The 24,033-nt window shown below is 38.8% G+C and overlaps 1 protein-coding gene across 1 annotated transcript in view; it reads right to left on the bottom strand.

Moving 5' to 3' along the window:
• Positions 1-15,699: 15,699 nt before the first annotated feature.
• Ctsc (cathepsin C) overlaps positions 15,700-24,033 on the bottom strand; it is a 33,765-nt gene continuing 25,431 nt past the window's right edge. The window contains exons 6-7 of the mRNA XM_051148880.1: positions 17,670-17,801; positions 15,700-16,388 (exon numbers count right to left, since the gene is read on the bottom strand). Of these exons, the coding sequence (XP_051004837.1) occupies positions 15,883-16,388; positions 17,670-17,801 (638 nt within the window). The 3' untranslated portion in view covers positions 15,700-15,882. The remainder of the gene's footprint in view (positions 16,389-17,669; positions 17,802-24,033) is intronic.

Raw genomic sequence — 24,033 nt, 5'->3', positions numbered from 1 at the left:
TAAATCTTTTTTAAAACATGTATGAGCATTTTGCCTGCATGTATGTCTGTGCACCAGGTGTGTGTCTGATGCCCTAGAATGCCAGAAGAAAGAATCAGTTTCCTTTATAGATGGGTTGTTAGTTGCTAAATGGGTGCTGGTCATTGAACTTGCATCCTTTGGAAAAGAAATCAGCGTTCTTAACCAAGAACCTATATCTTCAGCTCCTGCTGATGAGACCTTTATCTCTATGACAAGGTGAAGACTTGCCACAGCATCTGTTTTATAGTTGCAGAAGACAGCCTTTTCTGGGACGCCAGTATTCCTTATTTCCTAGAGTAATTTGCTTCTGACCAACAGAATATGAAAATATAGAGGTACAATCTACAGTATATATATATATATATATATTATAATATAATATATATAATATAATATATAATATAATATACAATGTATATATATAAAATATGTAATTTGTAATCAGGTCACAAAAGGGTATGTAACTGTTTTGTTAATGTAGGTGTTCTATGGGATTTTCACAGCTCATACACATCAATGACACTGATTTGATTGGGTGGAGAGGCCGACAAAGCAAGGCATTAAAGGTGACCTCTTGCAAATGCTAGGGTTTTCACCAAAAATATCTCCTAAACTAGGTGTGATGGTACATACCTGTAATATACCCAGAAGGTGAGCAGTTACATAATGAGATCCTGTCTCAAAAAAATCAATCAATTGTCAATCAGCCAATCAGTTAATGAACTAAGGAAAAGTTCCTAGATGCTTGTTGCTGAAAACTTGACCCTTAATGTGACTATTTTCTGATGTGGGACTTTAAAAATTGTTTTTAGTAAAAATGGCCATCTTACCAAAAGTAATTTAAAGTTTCAGTACAGTCCCTATCAAAATACCAACACAATTTTTTAAAGACATTGAAAGATCAATACTCAATTTCATATGGAAAAACAAAAAACCCAGAATAACTAAAACAATCTTGTACAATAAAAGATCCTCTGGAGGAATCCCCAGCACTGATCTCAAGCTCTACTATAGAGCAACAGTAATTAAAACAGCATGGTGCTGGCATACCAATAGGCTGCTTGATCAATGGAATCAAATTGAAGACACAGAAATAACTTGAACTCATTGGCACAGGAGACAACTTCCTGAAGAGAACACTAACAACCTAGGCTCTAAGATCAATAATTAATAAATGAGCCCTCATGAGGCTGAGAAGCTTCTATAAGGCAGAAGGCACTATCAACAGAACAGAGTGATAGCCTGCAGACTGGGAAAAGATCTTCACCAACCTTACATCCGACAAAGGACTAATATACAAAATATATAAAGAGCTCAAGAAATTAAACACCACCAAAGCAAATAACCCAATTAAGAAATGGGGTTCTTTCAAAGTATTGGAAGTAAACTTTGTATTGTAATTGAGTTATATGGGTACAATACCTCATATTAGAGTAGAAATATTTATATATAATGTATGTGATGAATAAACTTACATTTGAATTCTATACCACTGTATCTAGAATTAAACTTATTTTGCATCTATATAGAAAATTCTCTACCAGTGAATTAAAAATAACCTTGTGAGTTTCAATTGAGACATTAAGTTGAGGAATAGATTCACTAATCTACTTTTTGTTCTATCTTCCTTATATATTTCTATATTCCCCTTCTTTCTTTGCAATCCCTATCTGCAAACCTAAGAATATAAGATAAGGGAGAAGAGAGACATCACTGAGTCTAACCTTGTTTTCTTTCTAAATAAGACCAATAATAACTTTTAACCAACTCTCATTGATAATGACCTTTTTTGGCCCAAAAAAGCAAGTAAAAACCTACCAGACCTCGCTAAAAGGAAATGGGGTGTCATTCTCTCACGGTTTCTTCTGGCTGATTTGGGATGAATAATCCCTAGTGGGCCCCAATAAAATTGTTTAAATAGTTAATCCAACTATGAATTACATTTGTGGTCCAGTTTTTAAATATTGAGAAATTTCAGGCTTAATTAAAATCCTCTGTGGGACAATCTGAAATGCTGGACCAATTGGGATTAGAAGCTCTCTTCCAAAGTGTCAATGCAGGCTGTTTCGGATAAATAAGTTATACAAATTAATTGTTAGCTGACCAAATCATGGTTATGTCAATCACTAATCTGCTTTTATCACAAGAATATACATCTTAGATGTGGCAAATAGATAGGATTCTATAGAAAGATAAGGTAGGATAGTTAGATAAGGTCTTCAAAAACATCAGAGACGTGCAGAATATGGCATTTTAAAATGTTTTATTATTTTGAAGATTCACTGACAATGATACAGGTTAACTCCTGGCAACACCCAGCCTACCTCAAAGAGGATGATGAGCATTGAAGACCTCCTTATGGAGATGGCTTCAAATGTGGCAAAGAAGCCACTAGACAAAATGTCCTCGTTTCCACCAGAGACAGAGTTCTGCCTGAAGAGAGGCAAGCTTGAATGTAGACAGCCAAACTGTGCCAAGACAGGGTAAGCAAGTCCTCAAAAGTTCCTGCCTCACAAATACGTCTGTCAGATATATTGGGCCAGAAGGCTGAAGAAGATGCTCCAACATAATGAGAGTTTTGGGTGACTATTCAGGAAGCAAACTGTCTCTGTCATCTTCTCATTTGGAAAGCTACTAACCTGCATTCCCAGCATACTCAGGTAATCAAGTTTATTCCTTCTCAAGTCTCTGATGGAGTTGAAGACCATATAGCTTAGTTTTACAATGAACCTTAGTTATTTAGAAGTTAAGATGTTTTTAGGTCTGGATAGATGTTTTAAGTTGATAATGACAAGAGGTGATGGAGATTGATTTACGCTCCGAATTTTAGATGCACCAAGGTAGGAAAGATTTTTTTCTTCAAGGGTGTCAAATACAAATAACCCAAACACTAAGAATGTAACACTTACATAATTCCTGATTGTGTCATGGTTCTTCTTGCTATAGGTAGTTTATTGTATATATGTAAAAAATAAAAAATATTTTTAAAAAGTTCAACATCTTTAGTAATCAGAGAAATGCAAATCAAAATGACTCTGAGATTCCATCTTCCACCCATCAGAATGGCTAAGATCAAAAACTCAAGTGACAGCACATGCTGGTGAGGATGTGAAGAAAGGGAAACACTCCTTCATTGCTGGTAGGACTGCAAATTTGTACACCATTTGGAAATCAATCTGTCACTGTTTCAGAAAACTGGGAATAGGGCTACCTCAAGACCCAGCTATTCCACTCCTTGGAATATACCCAAAAGATGCTCCACCACACAACAAGGACATATGCTCAACCATGTTTATAGCAGCTTTATTTGTAATAGCCAAAATCTGGAAGTAACCTAGTTGCACCACAGTTAAAGAATGGATAAAGAAACTGTGCTACATTTACAGTATGGAATACTACTCAGCTATTAGAAACAAAGAAAAATTTAAATTTGCAGGCAAAGAGATGGAACTAAAAATGATCATCCTGAGTGAGTTAACCCAGACCCAGAAAGATACATATAGTATATACTCACTTATAATTGGATACTACCCCAAACAAGGATGTCCCCTGAAAGTCTTCACTTAGCAGGAGATTGGGATAGATGCTGGGTCTTCCTATTGGAACTCCAGGTGAATGAATATGGGAGAATGGGAAAATAGAAGGATCCAAAGGGTCCTAGAAACCTACAAGAAGAACATCAAGGTAGGTGGATCTGGATCCAGGGGGTCTGCTCAAACTACTGTACCAACCAAGGACAAGGCATGCAGTAAACCTAGAACCCCTATTTAGATCTAGCCAATGGGCAACACATTCTCCATAGTTGTGTGGAGATCAGAGGCTGACTGATATGAACTCTGGTGCCCCCTATTTGATCACTTTCCCTTGGTGGGGAGGCCTGGTGGTACTCAGAGGAAGGATAAGTAGGCTACCAGGATGAGACCTGATAGGCTGTGATCATATAGTGGGGGAGGAGGTCTCTTCTGTCACAGACCTGGGGGGGAATGGGGAATAGGGTGAAAGAGGGAGAGAAGGGGGCATGGGAAGATACCAGTGAGGGTATAACAATTTAGATGTAATCTGAATAAATTACTTAAAAAATAAAAATTGTTTTAATTTTGATGGCACTGGCTTTATTAATAGATTAGTCTATTGAAGCTTTCTTAATTTTATAGGATCGTGGGAAGTGACAGAAATGTAGGAAGTTAAAGCCAGTTGAAGGAAGTAAAGAGGGGCCTTGGTAACATGCATGTGAGAATTATATCTTGTTGTTATCCCTGCTTCCAAGATACCATTATGTAAGCAGCTTTCCTCACCACACGCTCCCTGGCATAATAATTCTACCTCATCAAAGCCCACAAGCAACAAAGCCAAATGACTATGGACTGAAACCAAATGCCAAAATAAACCTGTCCTTGCTTGGGCTGACTTTCTCTTGTAAGTCGGCTCAAATGACTGTTGACTGAAACCAAATGCTAAAATAAATCTGTCTTTGCTTGGGCTGACTTTCCCTCGTAAGTTTTCTCTTATGTCCTAGCAACAGAGAGCTAACATATCAGCAAGGAACTTGTTCAATCCAACTACCTACAAACTACTGGATGGGTTCTTCAATCTGAGTGAACCATTCCTACCTGAACCTTCAGGAGAGACTGCAAGCCAGAGGTTTACACGTCAATCAGAGCTTTGTGGTAGGCCAAATGCCAAGAATCCCCTCAAAACAATGCCGCAATTGATAACCCACCAGAATTGTAAGATAGCAAATGGATGCTGATTTGAACCACTAAAATTTGTTAACTAATGTAGTATGTCACAATAGATAATTAATACAAATGCTTTAAGGATAGAGGCCAGATTTGGGACTCATATGTACGCAAATTTTATATATGTGTGGGATCGCTGAGGGGCAATGAGAAGAGATGGAAAGGAAAATGGTATGGAAACTAAAGGAACAAAAGAATTGAGGAGTAGATAGAGGATCGGAGGCTTGGGATGAACAGGAGGCATGACCATAAACCTAGGGAACATCACATGCTGAGCTAAATCCCAAGGACTGTTTCCAGCAACAAGGTGGATTTTGCTTACTTTAATATGAACAGCTTCAAAGCAGTGACCTGGAGGCAGGCAGATTTCAATAGTCTGAGAGTCAAGTCAGAGTGAGAAAGTAAGGGACCATCTTTGAAAAAAGGTACCCTTTGACAGAGGAAAGAATTAAGATCATGTTTGCAGAAGGTGGTGACTCGTTGTATAGGAAGAAAAACTTGCACATTAATGTGACAAAGGCCTTTAGGCATCCAATTTAGATTACATTTTCTGTTACTTATAATAAAGCCATTAAATACAAAAATCTCCCCCAAAAGCCATAGCCATTCATAATCCTCCTGACCCTCTAAAAGCATTTATAAGCCCATTTGTGTCTTACATAACAAAACACGGCATCATATTCCCCCATATATAATATAAACAGCTTGTAATGCCATTACATTGGTGGCATAGTTTTTTTAATATTATATATTGATAAATTTGTATATTATAAATAATCTATTTCGTACTTTTCTGAAGTCTAGGTTGTTTTAATATTTTTATAACTGTAAATATTACTGGGTTCATTGTATAAACTTTCTCCAAACAAAACCAGAGATGTCTCCCATGAGAGAAGCCTCCTGGATGCCTTTCAAAGCCAACCATCTCTGTGCTAAAGCACTCTGAAGCGACTTAAGTAAAAATGTATGCAAAAATTTCTAGGGTTCCTTCACTTTTATTATTTTATTACCTCAAACAGCAGGTGGCTGGTTCAAATAAACAGACTGACTTTAAGTGTTCTGTACTCTGCGTTTTGTGGGGACTGCTCTTGGCTGCTACCTTCCTACCAACACCCTGAGGAATGTGCAGAACAACAGAGAGACCCTCCATCACCTCTCGGGATTTGTGTGCATATTCAGTGTATAAGAAGAAACCTTGCCCTTAATATTTCCCCCTGCTGTTGCATGCTGAGTCACATAATCTCCTAGCAGAGCTAAGGGCATAGCACACAATACTTCCATTGAAGTTCACAGCAGTTGGTGCACAACTGCTCAATATCAGATCTGCCAAATCATTCTCAGGTTTCTGGTAAGTGCTGGTTGAAAGGAAGTGAATTTTTCCCCCTTTTTTCAGTGGTCTGATGGAATATCCCATGTTTATTACAAAGCTGTGCATCCCTTTCTCACCAGATCCCTTCTGGCTTACACTCTCTGCCATGACCATCTGCTACGGGTTGGATTTACTTTGTCTCATATAATATTCATGTTTATGCTTGTCCTTGGGAAGTGGAGTTGAATGAGTAGATATTGGATCACAGAAGAGACCTCATACATGCATACCTTGAGTGTTATAAAGTAAGCCTACCTCTTTCTTCTTCCTGGTGTACTTACTTCCCTGTCAATTTCCATCCAGAGATGAAGTACCATTGAGGTCTCACCATAGTATAACATTCACAAAACATGTAGTCTCAAAACTTTCTCTGTTCATAGTTACCCAGTCTCGTGTATTCTGTTATAGCACCAGAAAACAGTCCATCTATTCATTAGATTTTAAGAACTAATCCTGGTTTAAATACTAATGTATCTTCTTACCTCTCAAGGTATACAGAAGTATAATAGTTTTGGACAAAAAGCTGAAGTAGAGTAAGTGGAACCAGGGCCTGAAGAATCAGCACGCTGTGGGTAAGGAACAGGTAGGAATCATAGAGTATTTAAGAGCCTTGGCTCTCAGCCTTTGGGTGGGTTCAAATCCCATGTAAATGTTTAAGCTCAGTTATTTAAGACAAGTTACTTAATTGGTCTTATACCTGATTTGTAGAAGAAGAACTTTAGGTAGAATGACATTGTATGCAAAGGACTTACCTACATGATTGGTAGTAGAGAGTCTTCTTTGAATGGTACCTGCCAAAATTAGCTATAAAAAAATAATTGTTTGAAAGACTAGAATAGAACTTATCATTTGGAAGTATTTACTGTGTGAAGATGCTATAATGTTGTCAGAGTAATCAATATCACACTTTGGGGGAGGCTTTTGAAAGTAGCACTGTGGCTCCTGTGGCCAGCAACAGTAGATGTGATAGGTTTTCCAGGCACGGCACAAAATGACTAAGTCCACAGCAGAGGTAGGATGAGATGGCATCAACTGGTGCTGTTGGTATTGTTAACTTGGTGGAACTTTACTGGTTGCCTTTGACTCTAGAGATGTAGATAGGAGAAGGGCACCCCAACCTCAGAGAAAATCAGCAGGTTGGGGACTGGGAGATCTACTAAGACTCAAGAAATAAAAGGCAGCTCAGTCTCCAAACAGGTTCTGATGTCCAGTGGGATTGTCATTTAAAGAGAAGTCATCTCACTACAGTTTCCTGTATGCCACTGGCCAAGTCATCCCAATGATTCCTTTCTGTCTATAACAATGAAAGTCCCTGCCCTTTGAGATGAATACTGGTTAGAGAAAAATTACCTGTACACACAGAAGTTCACTGTGCTTGGATCCATGTGTCCATGAAGCTTCTGAAGTTGTGTTCAGAATGTAAGAGAAATGTAGACATTTTTCCTTACAGTTTTCTATAGTCTAAAAAGTGTTCAATATTCTTAGTTTGTGTGTGTCACTTCTGCCTATAGATAAAATTGTGCATCACATGCATTCTTGATGACCACCAAAGTCTGAAGAAGGTGTTGGATAACCCGCAACTAGTCACAGACAATTTTTGAGATGTCATGTCAGTGCTGGGAATTGAACCTTAGTGTTTTGCAAGAACAGCCAGTGTTCTTAATCCCTGAGTCATCTTTCCAGCTCCCTCAAATGCTCTTTTTAAGTAAAAAGTACTACAATTTTTCTTCTTCTTCTCCTCCCTACCTCTCTGTCTCTCTGTCTCTCTCTCTCTCTCTCTGTGTGTGTGTGTGTGTGTGTGTGTGTGTGTGTGTGTGTGTGTGTGTGTGTGAGAGAGAGAGAGAGAGAGAGAGAGAGAGAGAGAGAGAGAGAGAGAGAGAGAGAGAGAGAGACAGAGAGACAGAGAGACAGAGAGAGAGAGAGAGGAGAATGTTCATGTGTTTGAGAGTGTACCTATGTGTATAGAGGCCAGAAATCAATTCCAGTGTTATTCCCAAGGAGCAATCCATCTTTTTGTTTGCAACAATATCCCTCACCGAGACCTGAAGCTCGTTACATAGGCTAGGCTAGCCAGTGAGCCCCAGAGTTGTGTATGGCTGTTTCTGCCTCCACAGCTCTGAGATTAAAGTAAGTTCCACCTTCCCCAGCTTCTTACATGATGCTGAGGACTGAGCTCAGGTTCTCATGCTTGTGGAACAAGCACTTTATTGACTGAGCCATCTCGCCAGCCCTGTCTTTCTTATCCTTATGTCAATCAAATAGATGGTACATTCATCTCCTATAGCAGAATTGTTCACACATGGGCCTCCAGTCTGCCTTATCCCTCACTACTTGCTACATGTGCGGGATTCATTGCCACTTCTGCACCAGTAATGACTCCCACCCTTTTACATTACGTCTGTGTATTTAATAGTTTTTTATAGACTTTTAAAATGTCACTTCCTGCCTCCTGGCTAGAGGTGTCTATAGAATGAGAGTTTGTTATACCACTTCAAATCTGAATGAACATGCCTGTTTTTCTTAATGCTTGCACATTCGCCCACTCATTCCTTGTTGGAGCTTTGAGCTTAGCTTCAATTCTTTATTCACACTGGAAGTATCTGTGGTAAGTTTCTTTTTTGTTTTTAAATTTAATTGTATTAATACATATTGGTCTTTGCCTGCATGTATATGTGGGCACCACATGCATGACAGGTATCCTCAGAGGCCAGAAGAGGTTGCAGATTTCTTAAAAATGGAGTAACAGATGACTGATTGTGAGCCATCTGTGTGCTCAGGGACTTGAACCCAGATCCTCTGGAAGAATAGCCAGTACCCTTAACTTCTGAGCTATCTCCAGCCTCTGTTTCTGCTAAAACTTTAACCTTCCTCTTCCAAAGTCCATGACAATTATTTGGTGCTTAAAAAGACTGAAAGTAAGTTAGCAGGTTGTGGACTAAACATTTCAACACTTCACCCTTGACGCTTTATTTAGATAATTCTCCATGTGGAAGAATGTCTCTGACTGTCCCATGCTCACCTATTATCTACCTGGCACTAACAACTGAGCATGCAGGAGCATGCTTCCATCTCCCAACTGTGACAACCTCCAGTGCCTATATACATTGCCAAATGGTCCCAAGGAACTCAATTACCTCTAGGTGGGAAGTATGCAGTAACAGTGATGTCTAGGTGCAATGGGTGAGTCTGTGGAAGCTTTGTTTCTTAATTAAATCATACTTTCCTATCCTTGTCTTCTCTTAGATTCATTTATTCCACAGGCAAGTACATTTACATATGTCAATCCCACTTACTTCTAAACCTTTGCCCAACACTTGACATTCCCTGACGCAATGCTGACTCTGCAAAGTTTCTTTTAGTTGACTTGTCCTTTTTATCTTAGATGAATCTCAGGCTGAAGAACTAGGATTGTGTCTGCATGCTCTTGGGAGGGATGCCAGTTTTTCATGATGGTTGAGGAATCAATCTCAAGGAAGAACACAGTTTTTTTAATTTAGCTCCCTGGGCCCCATTCCCTGTCAAACAGAATGGGGGTAAAAAAAATCTGATACTAAAACATTCATTTGTAACCTTCATCTTAAGCATCAACAAGATTATTCAATGTGTTTGAACGCTCAGAAAATACATTACAGAAAAATTCTCCACATTAATTTTTAATGTGCAGCTAGAACTTCATGGTTTTTCCTTCATTTCTTCTGAGCAGACCACTTCTTCAACTTATTTCCTTTCAAGTGATACCCAAAGTTTTAATCTATTTAGACCTTTTGCATTAGATGAAGGGACAGGTCTGTCTTTTTTCCCCTTAATTTATGAAGTTTGAAGTTTCTAACACTCTTCCCACCACTTACCTATCTATGGAACAGAATTTCTGCAAACAAGTTGTCTTTTAGGACAGAAAGTTCAAAATTCTAACAGGTGCGTGAGCATGACAGCCTTGGAGCTGGAAAAGGAGAAGTTAAATTAGTTCTTCAACTTACTTTTAAATGTCACTGGGCTTTTTTTTTTTTTTTTTTTTTTTTGGTGGGTCAGAGGGAAAGTCATCCTATTGGGACTTTAGGTGAGAGAAGCATGGGAGAATGGGGAAATAGAAGGATCCAGAGGAACCTAGACACCTACAAGAAGAACATTATGACGCACGGATCTGGGTCCAGGGGTCCTGCTCAAACTATGACACCAGCCAAAGACAATGTAGGCAGTAAACATCAAACCCCTACCTAGATCTAGCCAATGGACAGGACATTCTCCACTGTTGAGTGGAGAGTGGGGTCTGACTTTCATGCAAACTCTGGTGCCCCATTTTTGACCACGTCCCCTTGATGGGGAGGCCTGGTAGCACTCAGAGGAAGGATAGCAGGTTACCAAGAAGAAACTTAATACCCTATGAGCATACACAGGGGGAGGAGGTCCCCCTCAGTCACAGACATAGGGGAAGGGAGTAGGAGGAAAGCAGAAGGGAGGGAGGAATGGTAGGATACAAGGGATGGGCTAATAATTTATGTGTAATATGAATAAATTAATAAAATATTTTTTTAAATAAAACAAAAATGTCACTGGGGAGGAGATCTTGACAAATACATTCTTGAAGGAAAAAATAATATAAGATACAGACTAAAGCATATGTTGCCTTTCTGTCCAAGTACTAGTATATCTTCTATCATATTTTTAATCTTTCAGCAAGCATAAAGTGTGGCTTGACTGACCAGAAGGTTGGCTGAGACTCAATTATGGTATAGCTTGGGAATTTCAGGCAAATGTGTACTTTCAAGCTGAATTAGGATTCAATGAGGTTATTCTATTACAGATACTATTGCATGGGTCCAATGGCTGCTCAGCCACCAACACATAATTCCAAGGTCATAGTCACTTGAAATATACATATTAAAAGGTATAGGTATACATCTTCAATATTAGTTTCACACTATCTATCTATCTATCTATCTATTTATCTATCCATCTTTCTATCATCTATTTGTGTGTGTGAAGGCAAGCATGTGTCATGACAAATCTGTGGAAGTCAGAGGATCACTTTCAGAGATTGCTTCTTACTGAGGCAGTCTTTTTTGTTTCTGCCCCTATGTTGAGTAGTACTCTTGGCTACCTGGTAGGTAGCTCCAAGCTAATTCTTCTGTCTCCGACTCCCACCACTCTACAGAGACAACGGGATTGCAGATGAGTGTCACCACATCAAGTCTTTGGTTGTTGTTGTTGTTTTTGTGGGTTCCAGAGATTCAGTGTGTGTTCTCAGCCTGTGCAGCAGGCAATCTATTCCATTCCCTTGGCCCTGAGCCCTGCAATTTTATCTAAGAAGTTTCTTTTTTACAGAGTTTATATATATATATATATATATATATACACACACACACATTAACATCATTATATTTAGAGAAAAATCGTTAAATTAAAACTTTTTAACTTTCATCCATGGGTTGAATATACTTGAAGCACTTTGCCTCAAACAAAATATAAATCGTGAGAGCTATATAAGATTTTAGAAATGAGTTTACAGACAAGGATTATAAGAACCACTAGAGAGTTCTGAACATATTGAGATCTACTTGTCTTTACTGTCAGGAACAGTATCAGGATTGTTATTTTACCTGCCATAAAAAGCTCACTTTCAAAGATGGAGGTGAGCTAGAAAATGCTGCACTGTAGTAGTCTTAGACTTTCTTAGAGCCTACTTCATCCTGTTTGGAAGCTGAGAAGAAAAATGATAAAAATCTTAGTTTCGCCTTAGGTTGCTCTGCTTCAGTGCTGCTCTGTGCCGTGGCCACCAGTTTCCAAAGCTCCTTCACTGCCATGGTCACTCTGTCCCATAGACAGCAGCAGATGTAATGGGGTGGGAAACGTAAAAGCCTCAAAATGACAAGGAAGTATCCCAAACCAACTCAAATAAAACGCATCTCCGCAAATCAACGGTTCTTGAAGGTTTATATGTGGGTTCTTTTTTTCAATTGTTCCTTTGTGAGTTCTTAAGATTTAAAAATCCCATAAACTCTCCCATAAAATTTTTTTATAGAATATATCTTACCTCTGCACCATAGCAGATTATTTCAAAGTTTAGTTTGTAGAAAGACTGCTAGAATAGTAATTAATATTTACATGGTCCTCCTACATGCCCAGGGCTGTCCTGGGTACTTTGTGCAAACTAAAGAAGGAATTTGTTCTTCAAGATATGTTTGAAGCAGGTACCTTACATGTTTCTCTTGTAATAAAATCCTACTCGGTTCCCGAATCCAGTGGTTAGATGTCAGAGAGGGTGCCTGGGCAGTTTCAGATGTGTACTGAAACTGAATTATTTAAATCTACTTTAGCTCTTCTACTTGGATAAAATGATCTTAGGTGAAAGGCCAAGAATTTAAGTAGCAAAGTAGCAAGTCTAATTTTAATTTATTTATTTGTTTATTCAATTGTTTTTTGAGACAAGGTCTCACTTTATAACCTTGGCGGGCCTGGAACTTGCTGTGAAGACTTGGCTGGCCTCAGACTCAGACTCAGAATCTGCCTGCTTTTGCCTTACCCATGCTGGAGGTAAAGACATGCTCCACCACACAACTGCAATTTAAAAGACAAATGAAAACCTTTTCATGCCCTAGGACGAGACCTTAGGAGTAGACAATGCACAGTAAGAATCATTACAGTCTGTTTCAGGAAACACGCACAGGAGAGGGAGTGGGAAGGCTGAGCAGCCAGAACACCACGAAGAGACTTGTGAAAGTCAGTCATTGAAACGCTTGCAGAAACAAGACTAAACAACATCAATATCAACAGACATGCTAATGACAAATAGGAGAAATCTAGGCAAAGAACTAGAGCAACTAAAGACTGCTGGGAGCAGAATTAATATGTCTCAGAGATGACTCTCCAAAGTGGTTAGCTCCTAAATCACACACACACAGACAACAAAAGCAAGCTTATCTGGTTGTATTTAGACTTCTATGCATACATACACATATATATGCAGCAACAATGAACAAAGAACTTGAGGTAATCAGTTTGAAAGTAGGGGAGCATGGGAAGAGTTGGAGGGAAAGGATTGGAAGGGGCTAGAGATAAGAAAGGGGGAAATGTGGTGTGATATATCTTAATTAAAAGCATATTAAGATAAAAAAAAAAGAAAAATAAAATAGTATCTGTTTCACAGAGGCAGAAACTAATGCATAGGCAGGTTAAGGAAACTTTCTAGGATTTAAGAAATATCAGCTAGAGCCAGCAAATTCTGAACATTATGGCTCTGGGCTGTGCCAGAATTAAAATGTCCAGCTAAATTCCCCTTCCCCACCCCACCCTGCCCCCACCCCACCCCACCTCCGGTGTCCTATGGACATGTTCTATAGGTTTTCTGGAACTTTGTTTGGGAAGGTTTACCAGAGAGCTCATTCTAGCTTTTCAAAATCTCACTGTTAGCAGGGTATAACGGTACTACTATAAACAAACCGTAGACAACGAGCTGCTTGGCTTCCTCTGGAAAGAAGGTATGCCACCTCTGAGCTGTCTTTATTTAATCCCATCAACCACAGTGCAGGGAGATGCTATCTGCCTTTTAGCTCAGAATAACTTGAGCTCTTGTTCTTGGTTATTCTTCTTGTTGCCTGAAAAGTTAGGGTCTATTCAAACTATCCTTCTCAACTCAGGATAGTTGTAAGAAGTGGTGCCCAGAGTTAGTTAAATTCACATCTATATTACAAGTTCCAAAATTACTTTACACTTCACAGAGCCCTCACAGAACAGGAAGGCAAGGCAGTATATACAAATAAAATTATATTCAGTAACAGTCATAAAAACTGTATGTCTTGCTGGAGGCCTACAAACAAATGGCCTTGGCTGTGCATGGCAGAATATCTGCTTCCTTATCAACACAAGAAAGTTAAAGAATTTTGGCAAACTCTAGGAGGTTCAAGAAGGTGCACTTTAAACACAGTATACCAAAGCTTGGTTAATTAAGTCTACAATCCTAGTGCACAGGAGCTAAAGTCAAGAGAATTGTAATTCAAAAGCTAAACTGGGCGATATAAGGCCCTGTCTCAGAATGCCAAAATGCAAACAAACAAACAAACAAAAAAAACCTTCACCAACATAGTAACAAATGATGAAGCCACAGTGCATGCTTCTAGAGTGTTACTTTCCTTCAAGGGCAGAAAAAAAATGTCATCTTAGTCAACTTAAGTTAATGAAAAATGATTCTTGGGAGGCAGACGTGGGCATATCATTGTGCATTTGAGGCTAGCATGATGTATATAGCAAGTCCCATGCCAGCCAGAACTATAGAGACCCTATCTGAAAACAAATAAAATCATATAGGTTTAAGTTAGCAAATCTTAAGACTCAGGATGCCAAGATAGACTGAGCACAGAGCTAACATTCCAAGTGCTCTAAAGTACTCTGAGAAAAATGGAGTCAAAGATCTGGGAATTGGTCATGACTACATTACTTATTAGCTATAAGACTCAGTATGAAATCTCTTGCTCTTGCTTTAAATTACTGTCTTTGTCTGTATGAGAAGCTTAGGTGATAAAACTGCTCTGGTTTTCTTGAGCCTCAAAAGGCTTCTAGTTTATGACATTATTATAGAGCTCTGATGGCATGGCCTAATTTGCCTGTCACATTACTTTTAATAGATGTCAGCTGTTTACTCAGCATTACGATTTCACATCATTACAAAAGCATCCACAGAGTCCCAAAGAGCTACTCAAATCTAAACAGTTGATATTTCACTCATGAAGCTACTATATTATTCATGAGTGAAGGTCCACCAACATTTCCAAATACAAGAGACACAGGACAAGAAATAGTTTCAACATGTAGATATTGTAAAAAACTTTTTTATTTCCTGTATGAATTTAGGGTTTGCTAGGTATTGTCAGAAGGTACCCCTCAGACACAAGATTAAGTTTTTCTTTTATTTATGTATTTAACTGTATGTTCTGTTGTATATGGAATCACAAGCATGTTCAAAAGCCAGGTCAACTGTGGCTACAGCTTCTTAGGAATGCTAACTTGATTTTTACACAGGTCACTTGATGACCTGGAACTTGTCTATTTAACTACACTGGTTGACCAGTAAGCTCCAGGGATCCACCTGTCTCTGTCTCCCTAGTGCTAGGATTACAAGTGTGTCAGCATGTCTGCCTTGTTTTTCTGACATGGATCCTGAAGACTGACCTTAGGTCCTCATACTTGCAAGCATTTTTGCAGCTGACCTATTTTCCCTGCCCCCTAGATTGTTTTCTACATGAAATATTTTCATTGTTTTTCCTCCTTAAAGAAGTGCTTCCATGGAACATAAATGTGTCTAAGGGAAAGGGCCAGTGACAAAAATTCTTTTAAACACATATAGAAGTTCTACAGTATTGATTACATGAACATTTATTTTAAAAATCTTTTTTAAAAATTTAGCTCTTTGTCATGTTTTCATGTGATGTATGTAATTTAAAAACAGAGTCGTGCTTTTACATAGACTTTTAAAAATGAAACGTCTGGTTGAATTGTAGATGACCAGGAACATTCATTATTTGACAACTTAACCATTGATCACAAAAGTCTTATGTAACTAAGTACTTTAAAAAAAAAAAAAGTTCAGTGGTTAATGGGGAGGATATGAAAAAAATTCAAGGATAGTTTTAAATTCAAAGGCACAAGTTTTCATGGAAACCTAGTGGTAAGCTTCTGAAATTGCTGTTTAAATGTCTTAATCCTATGACTAAAGCACTCTAACAATGACGAAGACCAGTATGGAACACTGGAAGCTGTGCCCTACAGTTTAGGAATCGGTGTAGCTGCCACTGCTATACTCTCAATGGCACACTCATCTGTTCCTCTGCGGATCCGGAAGTAGCCACTCTCACCCCAGTTAGTGCCCCAGCTGTTCTTTACAGTCCAGTATTCCATCCCAGTGGCCGGCTCTATTCCATAGCCCACAAGCAGAACAGCATGATTTGTCAGCTCAAAAGGGTTGAAAGGGTCTCTCAGCCCAGTGTGGTGGTAGATTCCATTGTGGTAGTGCAGGAAGTCGTCATGGACTTCAAAAGCAACTGCTATGGGCCCGTGCTGGACCAGCTCAAGTTTCATCAGGGCTTCATTGCAGCCACCGTAGAAACCACCCACATAGTAGTAGTTGGAAGAATAGTAGCGGAGGCAGTTCTCTTTTAAAAGTTTGCAGGGAGCATCTGTGGCTGTGTAGGGGAAGCAGTTTTCTTCCACCACCCCAAAATCTTGGGCATATTTTCCTGCAATGAGGTATGGGAACCCACCATCACAACCTAAGAATGAAAACACATGATGTTATTATAATTCTGCTGGAAGAAGGCAGGCACAATGTCTGCTGTATCTTGCTTTTTCTTTTCTGTTCCTTGGAAGTTGTTGTGAGTTTATGTATCATTTCATCCTTCCTTCCTTCCACATTCATCTAATAATCCCTCTGCCTAGTTCTTTAACAGGCATTTATTTAACACTTAATAAAGAATATAGCTACTCTAGCATAGCAGTGGAGTAATGAAGGCTCTGACACCAAAATAAGTTTGAATCCAAAAGTGTGTGAACCATTTAACGTCTCTGTACCTGTTTATTTATCTGTCAAATGCAGATGGTAATGGCACAGCTCTTGAGGTTTAGAATAGTTATTTCAAATTTTAAAAAAAGGAGTCCCACCCTTGTCAGATACACACACACACACACACACACACACACACACACACACACACACACCGACTCCTCAAGCAAATCTTCTTTGTCAACCTCCTATCAAGAGACTCCTCCCATCTCCCTCTTCACGTGGACCTATGACACATACCCATAGCCTTGTACCTCCACCACTGTTCTCATCCTTGTAATTATTTAACTTGTGTTTATCCTGCCTAATTGTACACTTCATGAGCATAAGGACAGTTTTGATATATTATACCTTCCAGGGCCTAGCCATCATAGTAGGGTATGTAGTATCCCAGAGGGAGCGAAAGGCTCACTGATAGTCACCGGAAGCCGAGAAACTTCCCTGTGGCCACATCTAGGCAGACACCAGAAAACGTTAAAATGGTACTATTTCAAATAGTGTTTCCTTCCAAATCCTATTTGAATTTTCTGTGTAGCCTCTTCTGAAAGGCCAAGTACAAGTTGCTAAAGTCTCTTAAAAACAAAGACATATTACGATTTTAGTAGGAACAGGGTTGTGGAAAGAGATCGTGTTTGGAACCTAAAGCTGTGATGCTTAAAAGCTGTATCATTTTTCCTAAGACAAATTTGCTTATACCCATTTTCTGCTTTTGAGTAAGGTCTGTGCCTGTTTTTTTTTTTTTACAGTACTGTGCACCATCAGGTGATAGTGTAAGAGGCAGTACTCATTGGATATATTGACATCTTGCTGTGGGAGGCAGTGGATTCCACAGACACTGTCCACTGATAATTGATGGGGCCAGATTCACACCACTGTTCTCTGACTATAGACACTGGACTGCTCTGCTCTCCTACCCCTTTAATATTGCCAGTGATAGCTCCTGATATATAGTCAAATAGCTCATAACATAGCTCTGAAATAAAGCACTCACCTTGGGCGTATGGGCTACAGGATACAACCTCCTGAGGACTCAGGATTGGGGTCTGAGAATTGTTGGTTAATATACGAATTCGTGATTCTAGCATACTCATAGAGGCAAATGAGTAGCAGCTGCCACAAGATTCTGAAGGGAAGAACAAAATAATATGTATATTTATTATAATTTCACAAAGAAACATGAAAACTTGAGTGAATGAGACACCTTAATATAGAATTTATAATAATTTTTAAATAAAAATCAGCACAAAGAAATGGGGCTCAGAATTAAACAGAGAATTCTGAATAGAGGAATATCGAATGGCTGAGAAACACTTAAGGAAATGCTCAACATCCTTTGTCATCAGAGAAATGCAAATTAAAATGACTCTGAGATTCCATCTTAAATCCATCAGAATAGCCAAGATCAAAATCTCAAGTGACACCACATGCTGGAGAGGATGTGGAGAAAGGGGAACACTTCTTCATTGCTGCAAACTTGTACAACTGGGAATAGAGCTACCTCAAGACCCAGCTATTCCACTCCTTGGAATATACCCAGAAGGTGCTCCACCACACAACAAGGACATATGCTCAACCATGTTCATAGCAGCCTTATTCGTAATAGCCAGAATCTGGACACAATGTAGATGTACCACAGTCAAAGAATGGATAAAGAAACCGTGGTACATTTACACTATGGAATACTACTCAGCTATTAAAAATAAGGAAATCCCGAAATTTGTGGACAAATGGTTGGAACTAGAAATGATCACACTAAGTGAGTTAACCCAGACTCAGAAAGATTCACATGGTGTATATATACTCACTTATAATTGGACACTAGCCTAACAGGGATGTTCCCTGAAAGTCTTCATTTGCCAGGATATTGGGATAGATGTGGGGACCTCCTATTGGTAGTTTAAGTGACAGAAGTATGGGAGAATTGGGAAAATAGAAGGATCCAGAAGGTTCTAGAAACCTACAAGAAGAACATCATGATGGACAGATTTGGACCCAGGGGCATCTGCTCAAACTATTGCACCAACCAAGAACAATACATGCAGTAAATATTGAACCCCTATTCAGATCTAGCCAATGGACAGGACATTTTCTACAGTTGTGTGGAAAGCAGGCAGTGACTCTGACATGAACTCTGGTGCCCCATATTTGACCACTTCCCTTTGGTGGGGAGGCATGGTAGCACTCAGAGAAAGAATAGAAAGGCTACCAAGATACTTGATACAAGATACTTGATAGTCTGTGACTATATGGTTGGGGAAGAGGTTCCCTTCTGTCACAGACCTAGGGGAGGGGAATAGAGTGAAAGAGGGAAGGAGGGAGAAATGAGAGGAGACAACAATTGAGATGTAATATGAATAAATTAATAAAATTTAAAAATCAGCAAAATATAGAAGACTTACTCCAAAAGCACTGAACCTGAGATATTTCTTGAAAATAAAAAATAGATTTATTTCTATAACAGTTTCAGCCATCAGAGTGAGAGAAATGTGGTGGGACACATGTAAGCCAAATCTTAAAAAAAAAAAAAAAAAAAAAAAAAAAAATCTAATGCAGTAAACTGAGTTTATCCAAAATTCGTGTTGAAATTCCAAACTCTGGTGCTGGGAGCTGGAGGGAGTCTTCATGAGTGGGATTCATGTCCTGTAAAGGACACTGCAAGACCTACTGGCATGGGCCAAATGAATTCATGAGAAGCATCTGCTAGGATGCCATTACAAGGAAAGGGAAATTATTGTGTTATGAAATAATGTATACGAAAATGCTACTTTTCTATGTGTTTTTTCAAGTGCATGGGTAAAAGAAATAAACATAAAGCATTGTAAAACTAGACTTCTTGCTGTAATTTTTTTTTAACAAATGAATATAGCTTTATATTTCTATTGTCACACAGACTCTCTCACCTCTGCCATTGATGCAAAGATTACATGGAGATATGACTACACCAACTCTAAGATAAAGCCGGTATATCATGCAATTTATTATTTCAGTTTTTGCAAAACTATTAAAGGGCCAAGCATCTCAGTATGAGTATAAGGATTTATGAAGTCAATTTAACTAATTTTGCACATAAAGGTATCTAATAAACCTGATGATTAGTAATTTGGTAGCCACCTTAACTTACAAAAAAGCACTGTGAAAACTTTTATGTTTTAAAATGTTAGCAGGGATATTGTTTTTCCTTCTCCAGGTGATGATTTATGAACCCTCTAGAAGCAAAGAAAAGCCAGGATGCTGTTCAAACTCCATAGTCATAAAGCCTAGTTGAAATACTTACATTGTTTTCCCTCACACTAAGCTGGGTACTTCCTCTAGTGCTCTTCATCTTGCCATGGGACACGGTGAAGAGTCTCAGCGGAAAGAATGAGTCAGGAGATGACAAGTAGGCACATATTTACAACCCAGAAGTGAAGCAAACCCAAAGAGAACTATCAACCTTCTACTTACATCTGAGCTCTAGAGGAAGCAGAAGTTTGGATCCTAATGTGAGCCTCTTTCTAGAGGTCACAGTGGCCCAAGACCCTGAACTCAATCTACCAGCAGGCTCACTCACTTCTTAACTGCTACCATGCCTGTTGCTCCCCCAAATTCTCCCTTCTAAACTTCTCATATTTGTCTGTGTTATACACTGCCAATGCTGCTGGTGATCCTCTAAATTACGAAGATGATGAGATAAACACCCATAATGGTGACTCAGCAGTCACTACTACACAACGTACACACCTGATAACTAGGCCTTGAAGCAGAGGCAATGACCTGTCCATAAGTAAACCGATAACAGATGTTAGCACCTTGTTTTCTCTTTGTGTTGGAGCTAGTGGCCTTTGTCATTTTTTTTTTTATTACTGTAATTTTGAATCACGACTTTGTTTATTCATGAACAGAGGGTAAGCTCTGTAAGGGCAGAAACCATCTATTCTTCGTCTTATCCACAGAAATATAAAAAATAAAAACACGTTTTCTTTTCCTGTTTGGCTTTTGTTTTTAAAGTCCATTCCAGATCTTCTTTCCTTGTCACATAATCACTACATAGACAATTGACTTTGTGGTTTCTATAAAATACTTCCTTGGGACTCTTCCATTAAAAAAAAAAAAGTCAGTTTCAAAGAAAAGATGCGTTACTAAATAACCAAAGCCACTATCACTCACAAGAGGCACCTAAGTCCTATTAACCCTCAGCTTCCTCCGCTTTTAGCAGCCTGGAAATAAAGTCTGTGAGTATTAATCATTCAACCCACATAATCTGATTATATGAGGAGAGGGACAGGTCATAAGTACAGCCCATGGCTCAGAACATGCTTTGTTTTGAAACCACAATGGAAAATTTTCTTTAAACTTTCTGGGAAGATTGTCAACTGCTAATACAATCATTGCCTCCTTTGGAAAAGAAAATTCAGTTTAGATTCCAAAAGAAAGGTAGTATTCATTCTGACTATAAAGCAGTGAGAGAGGCCTTGATCACAGAAAGCTCAGCATATGAGCCCAATTACACAACACCTCATCCAGCAATAGACAACACATTGCAGTAACATGGAAGTTCACAGTTCTTGCCTCTCTTGCTTTGCTCCACATTAGCCATGTGACCCAGAGTAAGTCTGTTAGCCTCTGAAATTTCTTTCTTTCTTTCTTTCTTTTTTTTTTTCTTTTGCAAAAATAGATTAGGCACAGTGGGCAATTTAAGGGCCTTGTCTTCCTGCTCTAATGAGCAACATTTATAACCAAGACTTAAGTAGAGTCGGTTTTAAATATCTGAAAACACTCCACACTACCTAATGTGGCAAGTTTACCCTAGTGAGCCACTCTCATTCTCCCAGGGAGAAAAAGGTCTTCTGAAAACAAAGTAAATCCATCTTCATCTATTCAGTATCTTCTCTCCCCACTCACCCTCAAAGCTAATCTAGCTATAAGAAAAATTTAAAGATGTTTTAAACGTACAACCTCACTTGTCTTTCTAAATCTTAATGTGTTCACAGACTGAAGAAAAGATGTGAAGTCCCTTAATTATGGCTAATTTGGAATTCTGTATTATAAAAAAGACTGGTATTATGGAAGTGGGAAATTTCCAAGTACCTCAATTAGTATGAAGAGAAAAAAAAAATCAGTGTCTTTTCTACCCTGAAGCATAAGAAACACATTAAAAAGAAGTTAAGAGAGGAACTTCTAGATACACTTATTTCCTCAAGTACCTGATAGAGGTGAGAGATTACTTGAAAAGCAATCAATTCACCAATGACTTATATTTTAAAATTTCCATTTGTTAATAGAAATCATATTTACAACACACAAAGAATGGGGAGATTTGGGGAGTATCAGCGCTTTTACCAATTTTCCAGAAAAGCAATGTCAGAGAACTTCCTTCAAAATGTCTCATTTCCTTCCCCTGGGTTCCTGTCTCATGGCACCTGACCATACATGTGGGGGTAAACTCTATCCTTCCCCACTGAATTCCTCAGTACCCTTATTCATATAAGTATCATGTTGTACTCGAATGTGCTTGTGTATCCTTCTAAACTCTAAGTCTTAGGGATAGGAGCTACTGATCTTCAAACACTCTGCTTTTAAAAAGCTTCTTAGCACCTGGAGAGAGAGAGGGCTCAGTGGACGAAGTGCTTGTTATGCAACACAAGGATCTGGGTTCAGATCCTTAGGGCTCTCATAATAGCTGTGTGTGGTAGCACAAGTCTGTAACTCTGGAATGACGGAATCAAGTAGGAGGCTTGCTAGGCAGCACTGACCACGGTGAGCCTCAGGGCCAGTGAGAGATGGTGTTTCACAAAGTATGGCAGAGTTTGATGAGGAAGTTGTGGTGATCAGTCTCTAGTTTCCACACACCCAGGTGAATGTATACACATGTACATACATTATACACACATACACAATGCTTTCTAACATAAGTCACAAGAGACACAGCATCACTGTATCAAAAGTTCGCATTTCTTACCAGTTGCTATCAGTAATAAAGTCAACACTGAACATTCGTCTCTAATTTTCTCAAGTAGGCACAGAGACTCTCTCTTAGTTATTGTTAGGGTTTCTACAGTTATTGTACAACACCATGACCAAAAGCAATTTGGGGAAAAAAGGATTTATTTCATCTTACACTTCCAACTAATGCTCTACTATGAAGGAAATCAGGTGAGGAACTCAAGGCAGAAACTAATGTCGAAGTCATAAAAGACACCTGGTTATTGACTTGTTCTTCATGGCTTCTTCAGCTTTTTTTTTTATAGTACCCAGGTACCACCACGTTCATAGGTGGTACTTCCCACAATGATCTGAAGAAACCCACATCAATCATCAATCAAGAAAATGCCCCAAAGACTTACCACAAGCTGGTGGAGGCATTTTCTCAACTGAAGGTCCCTCTTCTCAAAAGACTGTAGTTTGTGTCATCGTGACACAGCACTATTTGATGATGAGGTAAGTTTTAATCTTCTGAAGGTTGAGTGACTGATTAGAACACTCATGATTCTAAGGAAGCTAAGGAACTGCTTGGGAGCCCAGAGCTTGGGCTATCTTTAGTGGCCCAACAATTGTTTACATACTTCCACTGTATCTGACCTAATAGCTTTTGATGATAAGGTAACTTCTTTGGGATGCATCACGTTAATAGCAAACCACTAGCTTCCATTAACCCCAAACCCAAGAATATCACCAGCCGAGACTTTCAGTCTTTGCAGTAACCCATCTACTTGATTCTCTCATCAACATAGTTGGCAAATGAACTCATTTATAACTTTGTCTTGTTCTGTGACTACGAAACATTATAAAGTCAACATAGGACATCCCTTACTTCCCTAATCCTGCACAGAGACTCTCTCTGAGTTAGCGTTTCTACTGTTGTAGTACAACACGATGACCAACAGCAATTTCAGGAAGAAAGGGTTTATTTCATCTTACATGTCCAGGTAATGGTCTATTACAAAGGGAAATCGGGGCAGGAACTCAAGTAGAAGCCATTATTAAAGATAATGATTAACAAATCCTTTTTCAAAATGACTGTGCACATGCTTTTACCAGTTGACTGTGTTTGATTTTAAAAATGTTCGGTCTAACATGTTAACAAACTTAGAAACTTAATTAAAGATCACAAAATGTTTTGGAAAGCTTCGGGTTTGAAGCATTTCAGATCAACTACACAACCTATATCAATAAGTCTGCACACAATTGTTGAGTAAAACATGGCAAAGCAAGATTATCTGTTCTCATGTGCAGGTAAAGGAAATTTTGTAATCACAAAGCTAAATCAACTCATGACTTAGGAAACTGAATTAACTGATTCATGCAGAAGCCATGTTCTGATATAAAGTTATTAAAAGATCCATATAGAGCTCAAGAAATCTAAGCTTATGGTAGTA

This window comes from Acomys russatus, chromosome 7, assembly GCF_903995435.1.
Source record: "Acomys russatus chromosome 7, mAcoRus1.1, whole genome shotgun sequence".
Taxonomy (NCBI): domain Eukaryota; kingdom Metazoa; phylum Chordata; class Mammalia; order Rodentia; family Muridae; genus Acomys; species Acomys russatus.
Note: the sequence above shows the minus strand (reverse complement) of the source record. Positions and strands in the feature narration are given on the sequence as shown.